Consider the following 27,322-nt stretch of genomic DNA (forward strand, 5'->3'; position numbering starts at 1 on the left):
TGTCTGCGGTGGAGCATCTTAAGAATTTCAGAATACAGTACATTCTTAAGTATTGTATAAATTTATGTGAGATAGCACTGCTGCATAACAAGAGCCACTTTAACGCAGATACCGCATGAAATACCGTTGCCTCCAAAACCCCACAGAAATACACACACCAACCGAACACATTAAATACAAAAGGGTCACACAACTGTATCGGAAATTAACCTTACCCAAACAAGTAGTATGCTTTCGACAGAAATGAAATATAAGGCACCTACAGATAAAAAAACCTGCTAAGTTCTGAATGAAGGATTTTGAAGCCATTATGTTCTCGGTGTTTTAAAGAGCGATTGAAATTACACTGGGAACTGACCCCCAGTGGACATCTCTCACAAGTCAAACTAGTGGTGAAAATAAGCATCACCATGGTTATCCCACCTACAGAAAGAGAGTTTGACAATTCAGATATTTTAGAGCATAATCAAATTATAATGGGATTGTACCCGACTTCCGATTATCTCCCTGAAGTCGTGTTATTGAAGTCAACGAACTGGTTACTGTTAAAAAATATTCTACCTTCAACGCGATACGGTGGTTGTTATTACACACTTTCGGTAATGTCTGAAGAGTTTTCTGAGTGAAGGAAATCTGCTAGATTAGTAATAAACTCGTATTAAAATAGATATGTAAAATCGACTGTCTTAGAACGTTTCCTGCTACCATGGAGACAGGTTTGGTTTGATTCCTCATAAAACAATAAAGATGGTACGGGTTGATTTCGTATGTTTTATTAGTACATCTGATTTATTTCACCTGTAACAGCTTTTAATACACGTGATTGTTGTACATCTAAGTATAAAGTGTTTCGCTAAGATTGTTAAGTTCACAATAAGATTTCGAAGTAATAATTAGATTTCGAAGTAAATGTAAATATAACGCAAAAGGTTATTTCAACATGATTTGAAGGTAACAGTTGATATTCACAATATCTTCAAAAGCAGATATGTATGCGATCATATATTGAGTCTAAACTATTCTTCTAAGTTCTTCGTACCGTTTGGTAGAGGAAATGCGAGCAGTATTTATTTGGCATGCTCCACAGACTGCAGGGTAAATATGACGTCTAGATATATTACGACCTGTATACAACTAGTTCTCTGATTCGAAATCGAATGTGATTTATTATAGAACGATAACAAGCCTAGGTAAGAATGAAGGAAGTACAGACACACAGATTTATCAATAGGAAACGACAGAAAACAATTATCAAGCTAACGAAAAGAGATAAAATCCCTCATGCATTAACAATAAGGGCAAAGATCATCAACAGACATAGCGTAATTCTAATGTGTTAACTATATGGCAAAAGTGATGAAATATTACACAAAATCTTCTATTTTTCAAATTGTTTTGAAATCTTAATTCAGAAATAATCAAAATAAATAAAAACAAAAACAACGAAGAAAAAATACACTAGTGTACGTTGACAAATAGGGGACATCAATCTTATCATATGTAGTAATATAATATTAGTACATGTATATCATAGTATTATAATCGTTATCATAATGCAAATATATCTAGTTCTACCATGGCTTTGTTTTCAATTAGTCTAGTAATGCTTACTCTACTGGAACTTCAGACTTCCACAATGTTAATATTAGCTTTTGTGTTTGCTTCATGCCTCGATAAATCACATTTCACTTTCAGATTTTACACACTTAATCGAATGAAGTCATGAACTAAGATTTATACGGAACGCATGACGTTATTATTTTATTTCGTTTTTCGACTTGGTAATTCTGATAATCTAACCTCTCTTACAATAGCATAAATCATAGAAATAACATGTTTCGATTTAGTTTAGAAGATGTAAGGGAAGTATGGCATACGCTTTGGTTAATGTACCCACATGCCATTCAAAAGATTGATAAATTATCACACACACAAAAATGAGAAAGAAAGTATTAATCATGGCGACATAACGTTCATCAATTATCTGATGATTAAGAAAATAAATAGGTCAAATAAAAGAGAAGTAGCACAGAGAGATGTCTGATGTTATGTAAAGCATCGTCTGAACACAATACTAATTAGTAGCTTCCTTAACCTAACCATACACGAACATGCATTAAATTACGATCAAACTTGAACTAAACAATTGTTGGCAATAAAATCATAACCCATGTACTCTGAAGTGGCAGGAGTAGTACACAAAGAAGACAAAACGCGATTACCTTGTACTGCTTTCCGAGGCTATCAACTTGGCAAGGCAGGGTCGCCGTCTGTCCGGCCAGAACTGTCACATTCTCAGGACGAGTGTCAAATATTGGTGAATCGACTATATCACTGCTAGTATTTTCCAGAACCGCCAGTACTACTGAAATAAAGGATTCAAACATGGTTACAAGTCGTAGTAGTAGATCCGGCCAAAGTTGGTAGACAGGATAGTATAACAGTCACAACACAAATAGCCCTCTACAGCCTCTCTCGACAAACTCGTATTGGCAGGTTCTATCTTTGAAATTAGGCGATTCGTGCTGGTGAAGCCAGTAAGTGAAATGCTCTCTTGCCTGTAACGATACTGTCTTTATTGCACAAGGCTAGCATGAAACTAGTCGCTAAACCCCTCTACACCCCATCAACGACGGATTTCGTCACAGCGTACAGCGTGGGGAACAATGGAGTGGTGTAGGCAAACTTTGTGCGAGACTTTATGAAGTAGGAAGTTTAGATATGTAGCACGACGTAACACAGGTATCATAGCACTTTTGTCTGTCAACGCGGCTCTGGTAGGATAATCTTTGTTTTATGCCTTAAATAGTGTTTCATACATCCACACAAGTCAAACGTCAATTCTATAAACAGGACCGCGATGTTAATGGTTACCACCGCAAATCAACTCGTAGAAATAATTTAGACATTTCGTAGGGTCTCCGACGGGTTGACATTTAGTTAAGTGGCCTCACGACCACAAACTTAATATACCAAAAGTCTTAAATGCGGTAAACATATATGTCCATTGTGCTCAGACAGATTTGATTTTAGTGAAATATACGTTATGGTCGGTAGGTAACGCCTTCATATGAATAACGTGTTTTGTTGAACCGCCTCCGTAACAGTATATATCATGAGTGGATGTGCAATATCGCTTGATTCCTCCTTACTGCACGACAGTTACTGGAATTTTCTCGACACATTAATGTTTATCGAGCACAAGATGAAGAGGAAATGGCCGAACGCGCGGTAGTCGAAAACGAAGTGAGGATGAAAATGAAAACGTCAAAGGTTAAAAAGAAAGTGTAATGAAGAGAAGTACATCGGCCATTACCGCCAACACTGAAGGTTTATTTGCGCGACAGTTATGGCTGTTGGTCGTTACGTAGGACGTATAGCTGTCTCGAGGAGCGCTAATGTAGGCCGAACTTTTATACCATCTTCTCACTATTCTAACGACCCATAAACAAATCGTCACATACTCTGATCTACTGGAGAGTCACCACGATTTTATCTCGTGTATAGACAACGATAATGCAACATGGGGTGTGAATTGCAATTTGAGCAAAAGGCAATACGCACACTTATATATGATGACATATGTAAAATGGTTATGGAATATAACACCATCTCTTCTAGATAATCAACATCGTATCATATGGTATTGTTACATTACATTGTATATTCTGCACTATTTCTGGTTACGTTTCCGATTATAGTTGCAAACCATTAACAACTACCAGGTGTGCGTGTATCATACTTTGATTATAAGTAGGAGAATAGGTATCCTTGGTACAGAGAAGAGCAGAATGCCTTTGTGTCAAGATAAAACATTAAACAGTGACCTATGTATAAAATCATTTACATTTGACAGTTATATCACATCATACAACTAAAACGTGTAAATAAGTCCTGTAAGATTGAAATAATTAAGCCACAAATCCACCCAGATTACCTTATTGATAAAGCTATGGTCTTAATTATTTTTTTCATGAATTAGGAAACCAACAGGTTTGGAAGAATCTGCCAATCCACAGTCCGTAAATGAAAACTATATTGGTGTCATATGATTTCATGCAAGAGGAAATAAATATAAGACTCTTTAATAGGCGTACATGTAAATGGTTGTTTGTATATGTCGCCTAAAGTGCTTGATTGAGAGACAACATTTTACAAAGTAATTCTGGATCGTGTCATTTCTCCAATTACGACTTTTGTCTCTCTAACTTTTCACATTCGTTAGTGGGGATCGGGGTCAATGCTGTAGCTTCTTATCCTACTTTACGCTCTATATTGGAAACTTGGGACAGATATTTTGTCTTTTGTCTACGCAATGTGTCCACAGAGACTACTTTTAGCGGTAGTTTCCATTAGATAGCAGTAACATAGATAAGATAAGTCCACTATAACAAGGGCACACTTTAGAAACACATCGTGGTCTCCTAGGGACCATACCTATTCGGCAATAAACACATAAGACTAAATTTGGATTTTGTGTGTCTTAACGACATTTCGATTCAAGACACAATTGCCAAACTAAGGGGATAATCTGGTACCAGAATTCAGCTTTAAAAAACCTTGGTAACAGAATTCAGCTAATAAAATCCTTATCAACAACTTAGGATCTGGTAGCCAAGAGTAACAACAACCATTTATGATGAATTCTTGGGTAGGCCGTCCTAAAATTACTTCAGCTGCAGATAGGATCAAAATTGGGTTGATGAACACAATGTATAAAACTCCCGTACCGGGGGTTCCACATAGGTTCGCTACTATGATCACAGCATGATATTTGCTCAACAGTCTATGCTTTATATTCCTGGAAATTTGATTATTTTGAATTCGCGTTAGGCCCTGTGAACGATGCATTGCTTATCTTATTCGGTGGTGATAACTTGTGCCGATTCATATGCCGCTGTCTTTTACAGCTGCCGAACACCTTATAACGCGCGAAGAAACTTGCTTCAGGGGGAAACTCGTCAAAAATGGAATTCCTTTGCCCGATAAGATTGTAAACAAACTGTAGCGAGGCGGTGTGTGTTCGTGACAGGTGATTAGCTGCTTAATGGAACTTTCTAATGTTACATTTGATCTTCACTTAAATTTTACGCCCGACGCAATTGATTGCAGCAGTCTCATTCTGAAACACAAGCACTGGCCATTTGTTTTATGAAATAACAAGTGCATGTACACCGGACCGTAATGGAATTTCAACCTGAAATATCCACTCTGTGAAAATATTGTAAAGTTTTGTGTATGGCCACGTTAATCCCGCCACTTTAGTTTGTTGAAAAACTGTTTATGATGCATTTAAAAGATATTCCTCAAATGGAAAGTTAGACACTCGTTGGACTTTACAGAAAAAAAGCTCCACTGTATAAATATGATAACCTACAAGTTTGATAAATATAGTTATAAAATGATAAATTTAAAAACATTGAGCATAATGGCAAAACAAGAACAATACAAAATGTACAAGGATTCAGCAAAGGTCAATTTACACTTAACTAAATAATGAAAGAAACATGTGCCTAAGGATCTAAGTTGAGTAGCAATAATCAGAATGTCGCACGCTATAAAATTAAACCTTCAATCGTGTTAAAGCAATAGGTCAAGCCTACTCGTTTTAATGTAATTACTATAAAGACCCTGTAAAATGGTAAGGCGGTGGTGGGATCTCATTTACAATAGAGCAAAAGATCAATAATGACAACATCAAAAGACAATTACTAAAGGAAAAGTGTCTCTACAACATGCTTCCATTCTGCTTTAAGTTTTCTGTTTACTCTATGTAAACCTCATGAGAAATATACCTGGCGATGAACGCCCATCTGGTCGAGCGCATTTCATAACAGTAAAAGGTAAAATGCCTCAAAACCTCAATAAACGTCATGGATAGTAACAGAAGTCATTTTTCAAAGTAAGGTAACAGATTTGAAGTATTTAAAAAAAACCATTTAAAATCATAATGTTTATGTTTTCTGTACACGGGTCGTCAAACGTTAAATAGCGATGAACTCTATTGTACACGGGTCGTAAAACGTTTCGATGTTTACCCATCGTATACAAGAAACTGGCGCCGAGTTGGTTTATATATACTTGTTTGCAAAAAGTAAATGAAATTAATCATTCCGTACCCGAAATTGTAAGAAAAAAAATCTTTAGAACAGCTAATGCCATACTGTGATAAATAAGATGCCAATCCATTATCGTTGTCTGTTTTTGCTGTTTTGTTATAGAGCACCATGAAAACAAATTCTTCAAAATATACAAACTATGCCAAAAAATATACAAATTATGCCAATTCTGTCAAATGCTGCAACCTCATTGTAGCAACAAGCATCATTGTTCATTATATAATGAACAACATTTCGTCATGCTGTCAAAAAAAATCCAAACAAGACGTGTTACAACTCTGCCTGTCGATAGAATTACAATGACATGAGTTACGGTAAAGAAATAAACAATCTGAAAGCGAAAGTATGCCATTAAACTATTCAGCATTGAAACAGTGGTTTATATCAAATATCATTTGTCTAGTAAAATTGGTAAAGATTTCTTGGGCAAATTAATTATCATTATACATTCCGATAGTGCCTTTTCGACATAGAAGATAGTAGTTATATAGCAGAATCGATAAATTAAATCCTAATTTTGAGGGATACTCCCTATTTACAAGCCCCTCCCCGAATGGAAAACAGCCTTTGTTGTGTGACTTCATCACCCAACTTACGTAATTCATATGATCGCTAAATGCGAGATGAAGTCTAGGAGTAGTATTTGAAAGTTTCGATGGGATAGAATTTTTTTATAACAAGTTCTTTCGGTTGAAATATTGCAGATCACGTCTAAACCCAACCCAAACAAGTGTCAGTTCCCAAAGGAGTTCTGAAATTAAGTTATAAACGAGTACATGTAACACAATAAGATGAACGATAATCGCGTTTGAAATTCCTCATGGAACCATTTTTTATCATTTCATTTTTTTATCATTTCCATTTTTTATTACATTTATTTCTAACGTTAACATGAACTCAACTGAACTCAGTACTGAACGATAACCTTATTTTAACTTTATCATGCATTATTTTTTTTTTAAATATTTCTATCTAAAATTAAAATGAACTCCTCTAAAAATTTAACTCGGTAAAATGAAATCGCTGTTTCTCGTGAGAATGTAGTATATATCATCCAGTCACCAATACGACTTTCTGTTTTAGCTCGTGTGTTTAGACAGAACTGTAATGAAGTATGCTGTACAAGGCTAATCTCGTCAGAACTCCTCGCCCAATCCCAAGAATATGAAATAGCGTATCATTGGTGACAGTTCTGATTAAATTGTACGGAATATTAAACGCGTCGACAACCAGCAGCTGTGTAAGATGTCAATAGCCAAGAAATGTGTCAGGAATTTATAACTAGATTCTATTTACTTGGATTAATGCCTGGGTCTGATAGTGCTTTAATGATGCATTCCATTTAACGCTTGTTGGCATGGCATTTTCTTCATAAACCTGTCAACTCTTCGGTGATTTTAGCTACAAGACGGGAGTCTGTCTGAAAATGCGAGGTTTCCCTATCCTCTCAACCCAAAATGGCAAAATAGCTCCGACAGAAAATATAATAAGAGAAAATATCAAACTACAGAATAGTATGATAAACATTATCAACTTCTTTTTTCCTTATGTTAATGATTATCTCCGAAAATGTCATTCATCAGTTAATGAATAAATGGAAAAAAAATAATCAAACAAGCATAAATATTCTAATGGTGGTTTTCAAAGACATAATTAAGGCTTTATATGAATCAAGTTATGATTTTACTTTTAAATATCCGCATTGAGTCCAACTTTTTATATCTTGTAGATGAAAATTTAAAACAGAAATATAAATATTTTCTGTAATAATGGTGTTAAAAAAGACATAATTGTAAAATTAATTATACAACAAAAGATTTTTTCAGATTCATTCGAGTATAGTATAATCGAGGAACAAAGCTGGCAATTACTTCCGTGAGACTGTCATGCAGTGATGACTACTATGTTAAGACATACGCATTGGACTGTAAGATTAAAAAGTAAACTCCCGTTGTTTCTATTTCATCAGGTCGCCATTATAATGCCAATTTAACCAATATTTTCGCTTGATGAGTAGATTTTAGGTCGCCAGGAGGGTATCGAACAAATTCTTAATTTCGTCACGAAGCATATTGGGAGCGCTTGTAACTATTCCGATGGTATTGCCACTGGCACGGATATAGCTACATCATCTAGTGCTGGGTACCATCGCCATTAGACAATGAAAATTTGATTTCTTTTTATGCCGGTGTACCGCAATCAACAAGATAAAACTTGGTCCTTAGGGGACCCTACTCCATCCCGACATGGACATGATCTAATATGGTACAGGTCACGACACTGGCCGGCCTCATTTTTGGAGCAAGGCAGTTGTACTCAAGGGCATCATCAAAATGTGCGAATAAGATTTAATCGAATTTATAGAATTACGTTGTACAAAGAATGAAATTATAGGTTCTTTGTTTCGATTAAGAATAACCATAATGTAGTAACCAGTTCTTAGAAGCTTCGGGAATAGTTGTACTCGTTAAAGAATGAAACAGGGTTAGGCATTTACCTTACGTACATGTAATTGTGTGTTTTATTACATTAATTTTTTAACTTAGACAATATATACATAAACATGTAATATAATTCTGATAATTACCGAGAAGAAGAACAAATGGCTGACATTGTACCATACACTACATATATCTTAGATTTGAAACTCTCAAAACAACTGTTCTATAATAACAATGACTATGTTTTTATTTGTGTTTGGTGTAGAGGTACTTACAGTCGTACTGGTAATAGGCTTAACTTATGAATGACTTATCAAAAACACAATCAAGATGTTAATTAGGAAGGTGTTTTGTCCCGTACACAAAATAAGAAAAGTGATATTAAGTATCCATTCACACCTGAGGCTTGCATCCAACTCATGTTTCTAGCTATTTACCGTTTTGCGTTATGGAATAGGTTAGTTTCTATATAAACCGCATACAATCACAGCTAAAGTGTTTATCGTCAAGATGTATGACCTGTTGTTTCATATCTAATTATTTCTTTATGAGTCTCTGGGTATGTAACCCAGTCAGAGACATATCGACACTTTCCCATTACTTTCTATATAGGTTGGCCATCGCCACGATGATTGATATCCAATAGCTATGTGATCACTATTACCAGCTTCTAGGTTTTTCCTTGGTAAAGCAATTTCTGATTTGCAATCAGAAGGATACGGGTGTATCGTATGAAACAGCTATAAGACATCTTAAATGCCAACAAAAAAAATAGAGATCCTAGCTGTAGGTACATTGTACAAGCCGTGTTAAATTGTTTAAAATGAATAGGCGGACAAAGGAAGGCTAAAGTCGGTAAAAATGGTAATAAAGATAGCCATTTGATTACTTATGAAATATAAAAATTAACGTTCTCATTAAAATCGCTTTGCATGCAAAGAAATAAATATATATTATATGAATCCTAAAAGTCCTCCCGGCTGGTTATGTTCGTGTTGACATTCCAATGCGGCCTCGCTTTCAAATAATTGGAAGATTTTATTTCCAGAACTGTGCTAAATTTATACTAGACTTTTCCTTAATTTCAACGGTCAATACTGGGCAACAAAAGCAGAACTTGACCGTCATATTGAAATGCAATGACTTTGGAAGGCCAATGAACGCATTTAGAATGGTTTTGTTTGCATAGCTATTCACTTAAAGACAAAAAAATAAATTTAAAAACAGTCTACAACTTTCGTTAACTGAAACAAGAGGGAAATGGATAACATATATAAGCAACATAATGCTTTTAGCATCATGTCATCAAAAGGCAAAAAACATCCTATCATTTATGAATAGTTAAATAGCATTGCTATTTTTCCGAAGACAAACTTTGACCTCCATACCACATATGTCTAAGAGGGCGTAAAATATCCGATCACGCAACATCACAGTGAAAAAAAATCAATTTAACAGAAATAAAAATAAACCTCTAAATGCATTATGGATCTAATCCACGTTGATATCATAACACTTTTACTTAACGTTTGATAACAAAATAACAGGGGATATGAACGTTGACTGCTGACTCTATGTGGTAAGCTAACATATATTTATATCGTAGTCTTAGACATTTGTCGTAATATTTATATTTTTCAGTACAGGGAAACACTCGGTTTTCTAATCAATATTTTATGCGGGTATGTATACTATATATATATGTACACTTGTCTACAAACTCAGATCGTAAGTCGTACGGCTGCCATTTATTACCATTACTTCATATCGATCGAGACATCACCTAACATTTGCTAAAACATCGTAAAAATTATAACAATATGTTTTTGTTACCACTGCCGCAATCAATGGAATGATTTGACTGTTTCATCTGTAAATTCTCAGGCAAACATCTTTAAATTCCATGGGCCAAAAAATCCCGACTCGCCTCAATAATCTTTGCATTTCAAAAAATTACGACTGGTTTTTTAACTGCACCTAGTTTCAAGTTTCTAATGGTTATATAAGTCACTTGCCGATAGAGGGCGTCGATACTTCCGGTCGTAATGTACATGCTACAAACACAGAAGGGAATTAATACCAATGCTACGAGACAGTAAATTATTCACAACGAAAACATTTACTCGCAGATGTAATCCTGAATATATATGTTAAGGTGTTTTTAAATGGCATTTTAAAATTTATGATAGAATTTTAATTAATGCCGTTATTGTTAATGGTTGGGAACATCAACTAATTATCTATATAAAATATCCAACTTCATGAACTGTTAGAGTCAGTGTAATGTATCACAATGCAGTAGACAAAGAAACATGTCTTTGTTTTGTCATTATAACAATGTAAACGGTTCAGCTATTTGGCTTATTAAGAACCACCCTATCAAGTGAGTAATTTCATTTTTTAAGTTTTATTTTCAAAAATCGGTAAATATTGAAATGTAAAGTCCATAAGCGAGACTTGCCTCCCCTTTTACACTACTTTTTTAATTGAAATTGTTTATGATTTATTTAAATGAGTTCAGCCATCAATATTTCGCCTTGTTACCAAGTAGCATACATTTAATTGGAATGGAGCAAAGATTTGCTCACAATCAAAACAAAGATATGGATATCTATGATATTTACAAAATATAGCTTTCCTTTTACAGACGTTATGTAGTATTACTTATTTAATACTATTTTGCTATGGCAGCATTCCAATTTATTGTAGACCCATTCGTAACCAAACCTGTCAAATGGAGACTCCAATTTCTTATGATAGGAAGCCAACAACTATCGCCCTGAGACGATATGCCACTTACAACTTCTGATCTATGTTTAGTTCAGACAACCATTCATCATATTAAAATACTCTTTACAAGGTCAAGAACGCGTCCAAAATCTCTAGGTTACATACACTCTACTGATAGGCTGCCACCACTAGTCCTTGGAATATCACGAACCCAAATTTAGCTCCATATAAGGAAGTTGTTAAATGCACTCTCCACAATACATGCGTTGATCATTATAATTGCACTTTCAAATGTGATGACGTTCGATACAACTTTAAAGGAGAAACGTGCATACAACGTACTCTAAAATAGATTTTATATGTATTTGAGAAAAGACGTTTATTTCTTTCAGCTATAAAAGGAGGCGATAATTGTTGCGTATTGGAGTTTTATATTCCAAGACCTGCTAAACATTGTTCTCAAAGGTACGCGCTTGTGTGTATTATTCTTAAGAAATCAGACATACTTTTAATAGTAGTTGTTTTAGACAACGTGTCTAGAGTAATTCCTCCAACTAAGATATGTCATCTTGAGTAAATCAGCATTAATCTAACGTGGTTTGAAAATCTGAATTTGTGATGAAGTTAATAACGAAAAAACTGAATGATTATTGATATTAAGTTGATTATCTATTTAATGTTGTTCTTCTGTTTTCATTACTGGTGACAATCAACATACCTGTTATTACAATAATTACCATCAACATATCGATTATTCATGTACTAATCGACATATGGGAAAAATAATCGAAATATATTAACAAAAATCATTATATGATAATTATTATCATGTCAGTTATAGTAATATGAATACATTTTTTTCTAAAATAGAAATTCCCCTGCTTGTAATTTATCGTTTTAACATGAACAGTTACGTGTTCTACATCTCTGGAGATTTCGTTGACCTTGAACTTTCTTTCTTCCTGATTCCAATCACTTCAACCATTACGTCATCGTGGTGTACTCCCTTGCTCGTGTGTTATTGAAACTGACACTGACCATAAACAAAATAAATTGGACCAACAGACGACGGATAGCCGACTGCAGGTAATTCCACGTGGCCTTGCACGAGGCATAACATTCGTGAAACAGGAAGTTATATAGTGACCTACGTAAGTGTTGAAGAAACTGAAATACGCATCAACATAAAAATCTAGATGTCAGTTGCAATTTACAAATTAATATCTAGGTAATCGCTAGTTTCCTGTTTAAAGACAAATCCATTCCAGTCGAGGTATGTTACCGCTAACCTATATGTGCATTCAATTCGCCCATAATCGGCGAAGGTTTCTGTGTTACGTCACTGGTTTAACGACTAAAACCGCTCCACAGGATACCTAAACTTTCCCAAAATATACAGTCTGCTGGTAAATTCATTTAAAGACAGCAATGTGCATGTGACAATTCTGTTTGGTCCCGTCTCCTACTTAATGGTGATTAAGTCTACTCGCTCTAAATCATGATGTAGTAGTTACGCATCCTACAAACATGACCATTTCTGTGTGACAATCAGGACCAGCGAAGACAAAAAGGTAATATACAAACATATATATATACCCCCCCCCCAAACAGACGTTTTAATCGTCCTAATTAGCACCTACCCATTCATGAATATCTTATTACTTCCATATATCTACATACCTGTAATTGAAACAAACTGCTTTGTTAAGATCCAACACTAAGCCTGGAAAGTCTGAAGTAGATCAATACCGTGTTAGCTTGCCAATCGGTAATAAAACAGATTGAAGTTGTTTATTTCATCTCGCAAAACATGTTATGGTTTCCGTCTTGTGATTCAAAATATCTATGGATGCTGCAATCTGCAATTACCCGTCCATATGTAGAGTGTGGCTAAATTTAGGTGATAATTATCTCAGGTCTTGGGTATTAGTATATACTCGAATAGTTATATATCTGCCTGTCAGCTCAATTGCCCTGCACACACATATAAACATTTAGTGTTTCGAATTGATTCACAAAAATATATGTGTGACATTAATCCCAATATTTTTTTTTATTTTCAAACTTATCCTTTGCATTATTGAAATATTCAAACTGTTATTTTGGATGTATGTATTGAATCCTTATATAATTTATTACTTCCGTATTCATCTAAATAGAAAACGATAATTGTTGGGTTTTTTTTTAAATCCGACGGCCTTTAACAACAAATAATTCAATCTACCATGCATTCTGCTAACAATCATGTTGTGAATTCATGTTTTTTGAGAGACTACTGTATCCGAAATATCCTCTTCCAAGACTAGTGATAATGGTTATCAATTAACTGAAGCAGGTTATTGAAGACTGTGAGCAGTTCACCACTCTCTTCATATTACACTGACAAGAGGCAAACCAGCTACCCCAGTTATGATTACCAGTTAGCTGGAGCAACAACTACCTTTCCTATCTGTGCTAAACCTTAGACTAAGAGCGGGACCACATCAACATTCTTTACGGGAAAAGCATTCAGTTGCAGGTAAAAGTTAAAGAAAAGTCAAGGGAAGCAACACGATATTCAAAGAAGGCAGACAAATGCATAATTTACACAATCTCCATTAGTGCAATTCTTACGTCATATCTTCATGGCAAGGATAGGAACTAGGAAATAGGATTAAATACCGATTTTTTTGCTAAGGTAAGTGCAAATGTGTTAGTGTATTGTTATTAGTATAATCACAAATAAAATCAATGATTTCCTCTAGATTTTTATTTATTTTTGTTCTCTTTTTTTCTTTGTAGATCATCCCCATACGCTTTTGGGGTCGAAATCGGAAGGACGACAGACATAAGTTGGTATAAAATGTTTTATCAACATCAAATGACCAAAAAACAAAACCGGTATAATTCCATAGCATTATTAAACATATATACATATACATATTAATACAACACATATGCAACATGTACAGGGTTTTTAATAATATTCTCTTACAAAATGTTTACCACTTTGATAGTAAAACGAAACATATAAAAGAGTGTTGATCTGTAACAGACAGTGTGTTGTCAGTGCAGAAAGTTGAATCACAGCTGGAAGATAAATATTGTTTTCAACAGACATAGGTTAACGCTGAACTTAAATGGGATATATAGGATTAGCTTTTGACTCGTATATCACAGTTGGGATGTCAAGGTGCAGACCTTTGTATAGGTATAAAGTTTATTATCAAATTACATAAGTTTATATGCATGTTTTAGATAAAGATAATCACGCACACCTTGCAGGGACTTAATTTTATATATTTTAAATACGCAGAGGAATGATTATTTTTCATTATGCCGCGAAACCTTTCTTGTCTTTCAAAGGACTTGCAATCAAATACTAAACCCAAGGTTGATTGAATTATGCATACTAAACATACTACCATATAAGTGGATTAAAGCATTTCTGACTGACAAAAAAAAAAACATTTTTGTGCATGAAAAAACAACCAAACTATAATTATATAAAATATTTCTATTGTTACAAAAAAGATACTTCACGAGCATCTGCAGTCTCCCAAAATACACGAGTACTTCACACATTTAACCCCCGTATACGGAAAGGTAATTAGATGGTCTTAGCTAAAAGGTAATTAGATGGTACTATAGAAGCATAAAGGATAGGCAATATATCAAAAATATCATAATTGCTGCAGTTAACATCAATGTTGTATACTAAATTCATATATCTGATGATAAAACAATAACATATATATTTATATCTTGATATTGTTTTCAATACCAGAAGGTAATATGAAAAACAACGATGCCTTGTTAAACATACCTGAATCAGAATAAAAGCGTTATTGCACAATAAACCTAAGGTGAGAATGGTCTTTCAACAGAAAGCTCGCACTGTCCAAACTACGTTTCACGTGAGTATATTTGTGATGCTATAATATTAAGACTTATTTAAACATTTCATCATTTGTTTGAAGATTTTATCTTCTTAATGTGTTTTTATATGGTAAAAAATTTAGATTGTCATGTTGCATCAAACATGTGGCCAACGTTCATAATTAATTAATCATCGATTTCTTAGAAAATTTATTCCATGAGTCATCTTCTGAAAAGAATAAAACAAAAAAACAACTACTGATCATTTGGTTGAAGGTGTTGATTTCAATTGATATAAACTTCGTGAAATTCGGGCTAATGTTCATATTCGAAGAAACCTCGAATTCCTTTTCACTTCACACGATATAAGAAAAATCCTTATGTAATTATATCAAGGAGAGATATATTAAACATAACTGGATTGGCTGGTCTCTCCGGGTATTATAACTCCATAAGAGTCTTATTATGTGTCGCTGATCAGGGGGCCTTATGGCGTGTAGAAAATAGCTCGGGCCTGAACGACACCCTGAAGGGAGAGTAAAACTAGAATCCCCTTTTTAATTTGATTTTATTAGGTACTGAGCTTATAAACATCTCCTCAATGGAGCTCTATTACATTATAGTACAGACTGTAAAAACTATCAGACAGACGTGGAAATATTGAAAATAAAGGATATTAAATTGTAAAGTTGGAGGTCATACGGACGTTCAATCCGTCTATTCTTCATTAATAAAAAACATTTTCACAACAATAACAATTTATCCTGAAATGTAATTTACACTTTTGTAGAACTGACCCTTTAACTAATGATTTTATCAGTCTCTTATTTATTTTTATTTGTCTTTTATCATTCATGTTTTCTTAAATAAAAAATAGCTAACGGAGTTGTGAGGTTGTTTTTGTTATATATATTTCTTAAATAATGATTTTGTTATTCAATTATGGTTAAGTAAGGTTTATTATTTACTTTTGAAGTAAAACAGATGACACTGTATCTCAGTATCAGACCAACCCATCTATTAATCCGCTGGGTTTACGAGTTATGTTCGAGTTGCTTCCCTTGTCATTGAAAAGCTGATCTCCTAACATAAAACATAAATTGATCGTTAAAATAGCAATCGACAATTTCACAAGACTAACCAGAGTATACATGTACATTTCTCACATTTGTCTTTCCACTTTTGAACTCAACCATGTCACTGTTATGGGAAAACAATCGTTTGTTTCAAAACTGTTTCTAGCTGAACTCTTTTATCTCACCTATCTCTCCCATAGGTAATCAATACCAGAACAGGACAAATTAACAATCCCTCACTTAACTTTGCTTTCAATTGCTCCATTGACATTGCTGGTGAGACAAAAAGTTAGTCTTGAATCTCACACCTATTGATTGCTATATAAAAAGCTGTAAAATACTGTTTGCTTGCCTCAATATGTGTGATTTTTTGCTGGTTTCAGTGTAAAATATCAGAACGGCTACTTTATATGCCACTGACATCACTGACGAGTCCTAGAATGATAGACACTTGTATGTTATTCATAACATCAGGAACAAGTCTTAGAATGGCAAATACTTGTATGGTGTCCATAGCATCACAGACAAGTCCTAGAATGACATATATTTGTATGGTTACCCTAACAACACAAACAAGCCCTTGAATGACAAATATTGTATGGTGCCCATAACATCACAGACAAGCTCTTGGATGACAAATATTGTATGGTGCCCATAATTTGTATGGTTCCCATAACATCACAGACAAGCCCTAGAATTACAAATAGTTGTATGATTCCAATAACATCACAGACAAGCCTTTGAATGACAAATATTTGTTTGCTTCCCACAACCTCACAGACAAGCCCTAGACTGACATATATTTGTATGGTGGCCCTATCATCACAGACGAGACATGGAAGGACACGTGTGTGTATGGTTCCCATACAATCACAGACGAGGACTAGAATAACACATGTGTGTGTATGGTTCCAATACTATCACAGACGAGATCTAGAAAGACATGACAGACAGGTCCTAAATTACAAACATTTGTATGCCCCAGACAAATCCAAACAGAACGATACTCTTAACGTTGTATGTCTTTTGTAAATTAGTGACAAGTCATATCGGGACGGACTAGAGGTTATGTGGAATATTCATTGTCTTAGTTTTCGTTCTATTACAAAGCATCACTACATTTAACAGATACCAGGTATAAAGATAATGTGAAGACGATCATGCGTTTAATTTATGTTCATGTACGATTGATAAAGATGATTAGCATATATTATATATCTACAGAGTATATCTCCTCTTTGTTATACATTATGTCGTAAAGTTTAGGTGCATACCCTCGAAGAAATAGAGATTGAGTGACAATAGATATATATTTATCTGTGGTTCGCATTACCTGGTGTATACTTGGTGAGTAAGCTATTGAAACACACAACGTAAGTGTAAATCAATCGTTTAATTACGCTCAGGGGACAAACTCTTCTTGTATATAAACAACACGTAAGACATGTCAGCATTAACTGTTATGTCCTTCAAACCAGAATCGATAGGGCCTTCTTTAGCCTTGAGGAGCAGAAAAAGAAATATTTTCTTCGCATGCAATATCAATGATCACAACAATACTGTGCTGGAAGCTCCTGAATCATTACTAATTGACACGATGTCTGTCGTCTTGTCCGCCCAAGTAGCCATAGACGATCTCAGTTTTCAAATATCATCCACCCTTAACCATGACACTCCGGGCATAAGTCCCCATGTAACATCTAATTCACCCGGGTCGGGACGCCAAGTACTTCAGTTATGATGCACTCGGCGAGGATAAGTAATACGGATCATGTAGAAGACTTAAGAGACCCAATACATTATAGCCACCTTTATCACGGGGGTCAATATTTCCCTACACACCGGCTGTACCTGCACCTAATACTACCGGGGCGACGTGCAAATGAAGGAGATGAAGACTTTGTCTGACCGAGATTGAGGGTTTGATCCATGCCAATCAATCATAGCCGAGGATAATATCAGGCTAGAGCTGCAGAAGACATTGTTTGCTATTATTATTGTAGGCTAGTATTACTGTAGCGATCTAAAATCCTATACACGTATATGGCTTTTCTCAATGAAACATTACCTTAGAAGCACTAACGTGAGACTTCGATACTTTCCGTAAACACTGAGGTAGGGTACGTCTAATACTCCTATATTCTTATACAGAATACAAATGAATGTTCACAAACATGATTCATGAAACCATGAAATAAATTTACAATTTTTGTTGATACAATTTTGATCAACATTTTATTTTTATTTTTATTTCTTGTGTAAGTCAAACGACACTTCTGTCCATTTTATAGCCCTACCTCGCTGAAGCATACTGTAGTCAACCATACACACAAGTCGGAATTTGTTTGGACGATTTATTTTCATGAATTCTGATCGCCCGAAAAATTTAATCCAATCTTATAAGTTGGTTAACAGAACGTATTTTAATGCAATGTTAACTATATGATTAAAATAAACACTTTAACCGATAATACCCACAACCTCTTGACGACATAAATTGTTTTATTGAAAGTGTGACCAAAGGATTCCTCCTTGTGTGCACTGTTACGAATTGAAATAAACCGCACCACCAGTATCTGTTTGGGAGATTCGCTTACAACACTTGTTTAACTAATGCTATGGATGTCGACGGTATGGACGTGTCAAAACAGTAATGTGCTAGTCAGTATGTATCTCCAATGGGCATGTTTACCAGCTATTGGTCTCGGAGGTGGTGATATAGCTAGAGACATGAGTCAGCGGCTTGAGAGGGAGGATGGTGGGGCGGGCGAAGGTGCGTGCTGGTACCTTATTCTGACATATGCAGATTTCTTTTCTTTGTAGTTTTGAAAACATTTATTACAAAACGTAGGAGTAAAGATTGTTTTACGTTCGCAGTCCCGAATGTAAGATTCCAATATGCAAACATACGAGTGTGAGATTTTAGTACGTCTGAATATCATGCTAGTAAGCCTGATCTGGTTAGCTGGTCAGGCTTACGTCGTTCCAACAGTTAAGGACAGCCTCCTCTGTATGTACTGTTGTGTGTGATCATCTGTAGCATATTCTTGTTGCATTTCCTTATAATAATGGAACACTTGCCCATTTTATAGTGCTATATCTTTGAAACATGCCACGTTGTCAATTTCAAAACAATTTGCCACATGAAAAAACCTTTGGCTATAAAAGGCACTTGTCTTGGTTCCTTGGGAAGTCTTTACAGACATGTTTGACTACACTGACTATTGTTACATTATAGACTATGGAATGTCTCGACCAAGACACATATCGGAGTCTTCCGTGGCAAAACTGAGACTGTATCAAAAGGTAGAGGGAAGTCATTTATGATCTAAAGAGCACGTTCAACATAGTTTTACTATCACAGAATGGGGGCTACGAACACAACTTTTACACCTTTTCAGCAGTATAGTAAAATGTTGCATGGTGACAGATGTTTTCTACGTTTTCGATAACATTTTTGTTTTGGTATTCTCTCCATTGTCTTTCCTGTGAGGACAAGATTACAGATGTTACATTCAATATTAATCACGTTTTTTGCATTGGGGCGTTTTAAAAGCATATTTATGTTTTGTTTAATTACCCAAATTGCTTACAGATGTCGAATAGAAATTGAGACGACGATCAATGTGGAAATGCAGATTCCGTAAAAGCTACATCACTTCCTCGACATCTCAATTGATTGTCTATGACACACCGTAATTGTTTATACCTCGCATCTTTCATGGCAATTAAAAGGCAAAAAACTACCACCAAGATTATAGCCTGGCATCGCTGTACCTCGAATCTGATTCCATACTATTTGATAAAGCAATTAAGAGCATAATATAATGTGACTCGGTGTCTCGGTCATACGTGTGTTTATTCAATAATGACGCATGCGTATTTTCGATGGATGAAAAATCGTCGGTATCTAGTAACAGTATTTTGTGCATTGTTCATTACTTTTTCCGATTTGTTATATATCGCTTTATCCTTTTAAATGGTTTTTACTTCAATGTGTGTGCTACTTTCAGTAAACTTAAAGTTGCTGTTAATGCAGGCATTAACTTTATTTATTTCTTCTAAAATCGCTTCTATTATAAAGGCGACTTAATTTAGAATCTTATTTTTTCTCGTCTTTCTTACTGACACTCATCATGTTAACGTTTCCTTTTTCCTCATTCTTGTCTCTTTTTATCCTCTTGCGAAGGCACGCCATGGTATGTAAAGAAATTACATTACGAAATGGACAAGAGTACCTTTATATTTCATTGTAGACACAACATGAACATTTTGCAGCCTCACAAAAAACACTTATTTCAGTTATACAATACATTGCATTCACGAAAGGTCTTTCTAATGGTCCTAATGTTAGCTATTTGTGTATTATCTTTACATCAGACTAGCTACATTCTATGCCTAACAACGAATGCAATAATTTTCTTCGGTTCGATGTTACTGTCATCTTTGTTTATTTGTATTTATTTTGTGTGATTTTCTTTCAACCTTTGTTATTATTCACCCAATTTTATCATTTTTTTAATACGTGTAAAGGATTGGAATAAAACATTTCCTTCTAATCATTCAGCAAAGTAAATCAAGGTCAATAGGTCACCATGGATGTACATGTAGCCCCATACAAGCAGGAAAATGGCTATAGATTAAACAACGTCTGTTAGTTGACGTATCTCATATATACTCCACCATAAGTAATGACGCACGTCACAATCCGTCCCGAATCAATAAACTCTCTCTAACTCGCAAGTAATTTTACTTGCCAGTTTCGGGATTAACACCTGTCGTGAGCGGCCAGACTAATTATGTGTACTGTATAAGATATTGGTCATTCTGATGAACTGACCACTGACCAGTGTCCGTTTGCCTTCTACCAGCTGCTTCCCTCTATGGGATCGTCTGCCAAAAGTGGGAAAGCATGACTCCAAACAAACCTCAAACCTAAAAAAAATTGCATCAAAAAGTTCACGATTCAAAAACACAAACGGAACATTATATAAATACTACCTGCATTAGAGGGTGACACTAGGCACTGTCACCCTCTAATGCAGGTAGTATTTATTTTTTTATACCAAAAGTCTAAAAACAAAACTAGTTTTCAAGTATTTGCAATCTATTGAAACATTTTAACTGATTTTAGCAAAAGTCGAACAGTCAACGTCGGCAGTAAAATAGCATATCAACTTCAACTCAGTAGCGTTAACTATCATTGCATTATAAAAAAAGAATACTCACAAAAAACATTTAGTGAAAATTCTTGTTGTCTTGTCTCCTGCGTTTGTTAAGATCTTAAAGTTTTTGTCAATCTCGATGAATTTTGGTTTCGTCCCGTCGTCTGTTTACAACATTAGCAATGTCACGAAGACGCTTGAAATCGCATGTTTTCCGTTCACCTAATCACCGACGGGTTCATATAACCAACATATAGCGTTTGGACGGCAAGCGAAAGTAAACGGAAAGCTCCATCCTTAATTTGAAAAAAAAATATATTGATAATCAAACTAATTTGGTAAAACTATTACTAAATAGCTCCAGATAAATTTTGAAGTGTCGCTTCAAAAAACAAAGATGGCGTCGGAAAAAGAAACGAGTGCGCATCTTTTTCGGGCGGTTAATATTTTGCACTGTCAAAAATACACTATCACCCGTTGCTAGGGTGTTGCTACGAACGTGTCTATTGTTTCCTATTGTTCTAATGTTACCTGTCGTGTGATAGTGTAAAATAGTGCAAATATCTCTCGACCAATCAGAATGCAGGATTCCCACTTGAGGTATAATTAAAGGCGTTGTCACTGTTCCCGATTCGGTGTCTATGTTCCTGATTAGGTAATTCATTTTTTTCATATCCTACATCTAGTTCATGCTTCCCCAATATTTACGATTTCAGGAAATAACTGTGTATGGCAGATGCACAGTTTCCTTTTCAAAACTAGAACTAGTTATACTGTAACAACAATGGGAACATTAAAACAATATAAATAAGATAGATGCATATAGATACAACATATATAATGTAGCAAGAAAAAAAAATTTAAATATGATGTTTTTTAAACAAAAACAAATATTGAGTGCATTTCTACTCCATGCTCCCACTGAGCTTACCTACATGTATTTATAGGAAAGTTAAAGTGTACATGTAAGACATTTGGTGACAACCAGTAACTTACTAACATAACTCTGCTCTGAATGACCGTCAAGTGGGTAATTCGATTTAATTACTACGAGGGAGAACCACAGCGTTTATAGCAATAACAATTACAAGGAGAAGAAAGTGTTAGTCGTGGCCATCACCCCTTCTTTTTCAGTAAGACAATCCTCATGTTGGCGACAATCAATTGAATTGCTTAAACCTTGTGAGGGAAAAAGTTTTATTTATTCATTCATTTTTATAACACGATCTTGATACTAAATCCATCTCGACTGTTTAAACTTTCTCTGACAAACCACAACAAATGCAGCTGTCTTCTTAAACCAATTACCTGGTGCTCTAAATATATTGATTCATTATTTCTGGACAGAAAGAGCAAGCTCAAGTACAAAAACCGAATGCGTCACAAAATAAGCGGAAAAAAACAATAAAATAAAACAGAACTATAAATTATTGATATATGCATTATATTGCGGTACCCCGATTTTCATTCATATTCGTTAGATACTCTGTTTACAGGCTTAGTTAAATTAACGAGGAGTATTACGCGGGTGTAATTTTGCTAATTAGTTTGATTAGAGTCATTTATCTGGATAACTGTGTGAAATAAATTCAATAAAGCAGCCCCTATATATTATTATCGCGAAATTTTTTTTATCTAAATTTTCTGCCAAATCAATGTGATGCACTCTTCTCTTTCTACTGCATTAAATATTTTCAACTTGGTGTAGATACATGTAAGATTATAACAATAGTCTTGGTTAAAATTTCATGCATACTATTTTTTTCAACATTAACAAAGTCCTTTAAAATGTGCCAATCTACATGTATAAACCAAACAGGAGGAAAACAGAATAAGGCTTAACACACATTATTATCATGTTAATCTTGAAGCATAATAGACCCAGGTACATGCAAGTCGGTAAAAACATTAATCATATACAAAATGGGGCTAAGTTATAATTAATCTTAATATTAATCAGGGCTATGTGCTACAATGGGACTACAAACCATTATAGTGATCTATGTAATTTTCATACTCGCAATTTGTTTGTTTGATTAATTAACGTCCTATTAACAGCTAGGGTCATGTAAGGACGGCCTCCCATGTATGCTGTGTGTTGCGTGTATGTTGTGCGAGGTGCATGTTTTGGGAGTCTGCGGTATATTCATGTAGTGTCTTCTTGTATAGTGGAACTTTTGCCCTTTTTATAGTGCTATATCACTGAAGCATGCCGCCGAAGACACCAAGCAACACACCCCACCCGGTCACATTATACTGACAACGGGCGAACCAGTCGTCCCACTCCCTGTATGCTGAGCGCTAAGCAGGAGCAGAAACTACCACTTTTATAGACTTTGGTGTGTCTCGGCCAGGGGACAGAACCTAGAGCCTTCCTCACAGGGGCGAACGCTCAACTCAAGGCCAAAAGTGAGGCGGTGCCAAGGGAGGCATTAGGAAGGATAAAGTCAGTTAGGAAGAAGAGAAAATATAAGATCCTAAATTTAGTCGCCTTTTACGATCATGCAATAGGGGCAGCAGGTACAATTCTTAAGATATTTTGATGTTTTATTCGTTGGACATTAATTATATTTTCCGGAAACAGGTTCCTCAATATCTGATTATTAAGTTCAAGGATATGGTGAAATGCCATGCAGTTTGATTTCCGAATTATATCAAAAATAGGAAAAAATTGCGGTCTTTGAACAATGTTTCCCATACAAAACGACATTCAAGTTTAATAAAAGATTTTGGGGACCTTTCGAAAACTAAAACGTTTGTTTTTATCCAGTGGTAAACACGATTTTACGGAAAGGCAATGGACATAAGAGAGACATGGCTACCGCTTTCCCATGTCTTTTAAGCATGCTATCAGTTTAAAAGCACAAAGTACATCTCGACTGTTTAAACTTTCTCTGACAAACCACAACAAATGCAGCTGTCTTCTTAAAACAATTACCTGGTGAAGTTTCCACCAGACCCGGGTGCCTAACAAGCCGGCGCTGATAAAATTCCACTCAGCTTTGTCATTTATTTCTATCAACATACGACGTCGATGTTTCCATCAAACTTTTCAACAAGGCATTATTGCTTGTTCTGTTTCAGACCCCTAACGTTCAGTTAAGGTGCTTTCACTGATGTTCCTTGAAAGCTCGGGCTGTTTGAATTGTGACGACATGGGCGCTATCTTATAGATTTCCAATCTGTGTGAAGGTATCGTAACGTTTATTGCCGAACAAAGTGGATAAAAGACACAGGCGCTAATGGTCTCGACACATATAGCTTGATCTACTATAGCGCCAATGTGTGACTTTATGTACCAAAGCAAAAACAAATTTGCACGTTCACTGTCGGCTGATAAAATAACAGTGATATGATAAACGTAATAGTATTAAATATTGTGACATATCTGTCAAACTAGTTTCTAAATAAAGCATATGCTTTAGAGGTATGTTTCCTCAACATTAAAATCAATTTTCGATTGAGACTCGCCAACATCGCAATCATAATTGGTTTATTTTATATATCATATTATATGTTCTAAAATATGTGTCATAAGGCAATGTTTCAATTTAAAAGTTATATCTATTAAAAAGAATATCATTTTCAATAAATATAATTAAAAGCTTAGAGTACAAAACACTTTAGTAAGTAAGAAATATTATCTTAAAATACATTTGTTCCCAACATACTATTACATTACCAACATAAAATTGAAGATTTCAGCGTTTTGTCCATCAAAAATTAATTGATTTATCGCGCAATATGATAACTGAACTTGTTACATGGAGTTCTGATACTTATTAAAGGTAAAAACAGATGTATATGCAAAGAAAGTATGTGTACTGTACTGTCGTCTAACAGTTAGACAGTATACCGAAATTTAAATGCGCATGTTAATAGGTTTGCTTTAACATGTATTATGTACACAAATACAATATTTTTGATATTACCGACTATTTTCGCATAATCACAACAAACTACAATATACTAACCAATAGTTTCAATTGTTCGATCAACTACGGTCAGTGTAAGAAAAAAACTTTACAAATAAAAGAATCGGATTATTCTTAGTTATATTGTAGTGATATGTCTCAAAGTTAGCTTTGTACATTGGATTTGTTCAAGCCTGACTAAGTACAGAGTACTGTGTCCATAGCTTATACACGATCAATACAGGATAGCTTTTCGTGTTGATAAGAATTTTGAATTTCATAAAATCAAACGATCTGTGAGAGTTATCCTCCTTTGTCTTGCTGTACTGATGACAAACGAATTCTCTTAGCTAAATTTTACAAAAGCATATTTTAAAATAAATGTGAATTTTATATAATTTAAAACTCATCAAAGCCTACAACAATAATTGTTATTGTGAACAATTAGCTCAGGGAAGTGTTGGTAATTCAGTTTACCCCGCTAACTTTATAACGGAACCAGGATAATTCAACAAAGATTCGTTGCTATGGCATAAGGGACATTATCTGATGGTGATATATGGATACATATATATTTTATATGCCTAACCTAATCTGTTATAGCATTCACAACCGCTTCGTCACTAAACTGATCTACAACGATGTCATACTTTTACAATTCAGTTTTATATCCATCTTTTCTCAGTGTATTTCCAATCTTTAGATGGGTCTACTTACCATCACGTTACATAAACAACTATTGATCGTTATATTTATTATGATGACAGTAAACGTTTCATCATTTTACACGGGTTTCTCAATATTAAAACAGCTGAGCAAGTTACATGTGAAAAGAAAAACTGTTGCTTCGATAAGTGACTTCAACACTATGTGTGTAATTTAACTGACTATTAATTATTATTTAAAGGACTAACATGACAATATCTCTTCTCTATGTCACCTATTCTAATCGGGGAATCTCAAATGTTGATAAATATGATGTCGCGAACGTGAATATTAGAAAAGAAGCCACTATTCCCCTGAGGAATATACTTCAGACGTATATTTTACAAATCCTGATGCCTGACCACAACCCGCAACATCTGACATCGACTTCCTGCTACATTTTAGCGATTATGGTAACTTTTAACATGAAGTTTAATGTCACAGACAGATAACGTGGAAAAGGTCACTAATTCTGAACGCTGTTCGAAACATGTGTGTTTGGTAGGCTTGTCTGACTCACTTGTTATTCCCTTATACGTAATATCGATATCATGTTTACAAAACATGAATTATGTTTATGAAAATTCGCTGTTTTCCTAAAATGTAATTTGAGGTATGCTTGCCTCTGGACTTGCACAGCAGCTTTCACTGTCTTACCAGAGATGATATACAGCATTATAACACTTAAATGTGTTTTCGGAAATAACAGCATATTCGCTTTGTGTCCTTTTGCGAAAGCGCTAACTTTGCTACTCGCTAAATTATACTGCCAAAGGCACCGATCAACTTCTTAGTGACATTAGCTTTCCCTTGTATACATATCACTATGTAGGAACGACAACTAGCCATTTTGATTAGTCTTGACCAGCACACATCACCAAGTGTCTTTTTTCTTAGGCGATGCTAATAAAGACTTAAGGAAAGATAAAAAAAATCAGTAATTGTCACGATAATGTGAATATTAAAAACAACGTTAACGCCCTAGGTGCTAGGTAGCCTAACTCTCAGATGGGGATTTTCAGACAACATATTGCCCAGAAAAGGCCCATTAAGACTTTCAACAAGTCAACACTAGTACAATATTTATTACAAAAAGCCTTAAAACGCGATAGGAAATAGTCAGCAGAAGCGAGGTACTACACCGTTAATGTGGAGTGCTTAAGGTTTTTTTTCCTCGTTAGTAGCCTATTTCGGATTACTCTGATATTTTATTTCGACAGAACGAATGTTAACAGTTCTCATTTTGGGTAGGATTTCGGTGTTTACAAATATTGGTACATGATAAAGTCCTATATGCATCACTTCACAATAATT

The 27,322-nt window shown here is 34.9% G+C and overlaps 1 protein-coding gene across 2 annotated transcripts in view; it reads right to left on the minus strand.

The window, feature by feature from the left end:
* Positions 1–27,322, minus strand: part of LOC138333212 (opioid-binding protein/cell adhesion molecule-like) — a 140,297-nt gene that overhangs the window by 38,159 nt on the left and 74,816 nt on the right. For both annotated transcript variants that reach the window (XM_069281427.1, XM_069281426.1), the window contains exon 3: positions 2,223–2,365. In XM_069281427.1, coding sequence (XP_069137528.1) covers positions 2,223–2,365 — 143 coding nt within the window. The remainder of the gene's footprint in view (positions 1–2,222; positions 2,366–27,322) is intronic.

The sequence above is a fragment of the Argopecten irradians genome, chromosome 10 (assembly GCF_041381155.1).
Source record: "Argopecten irradians isolate NY chromosome 10, Ai_NY, whole genome shotgun sequence".
Lineage (NCBI taxonomy): Eukaryota > Metazoa > Mollusca > Bivalvia > Pectinida > Pectinidae > Argopecten > Argopecten irradians.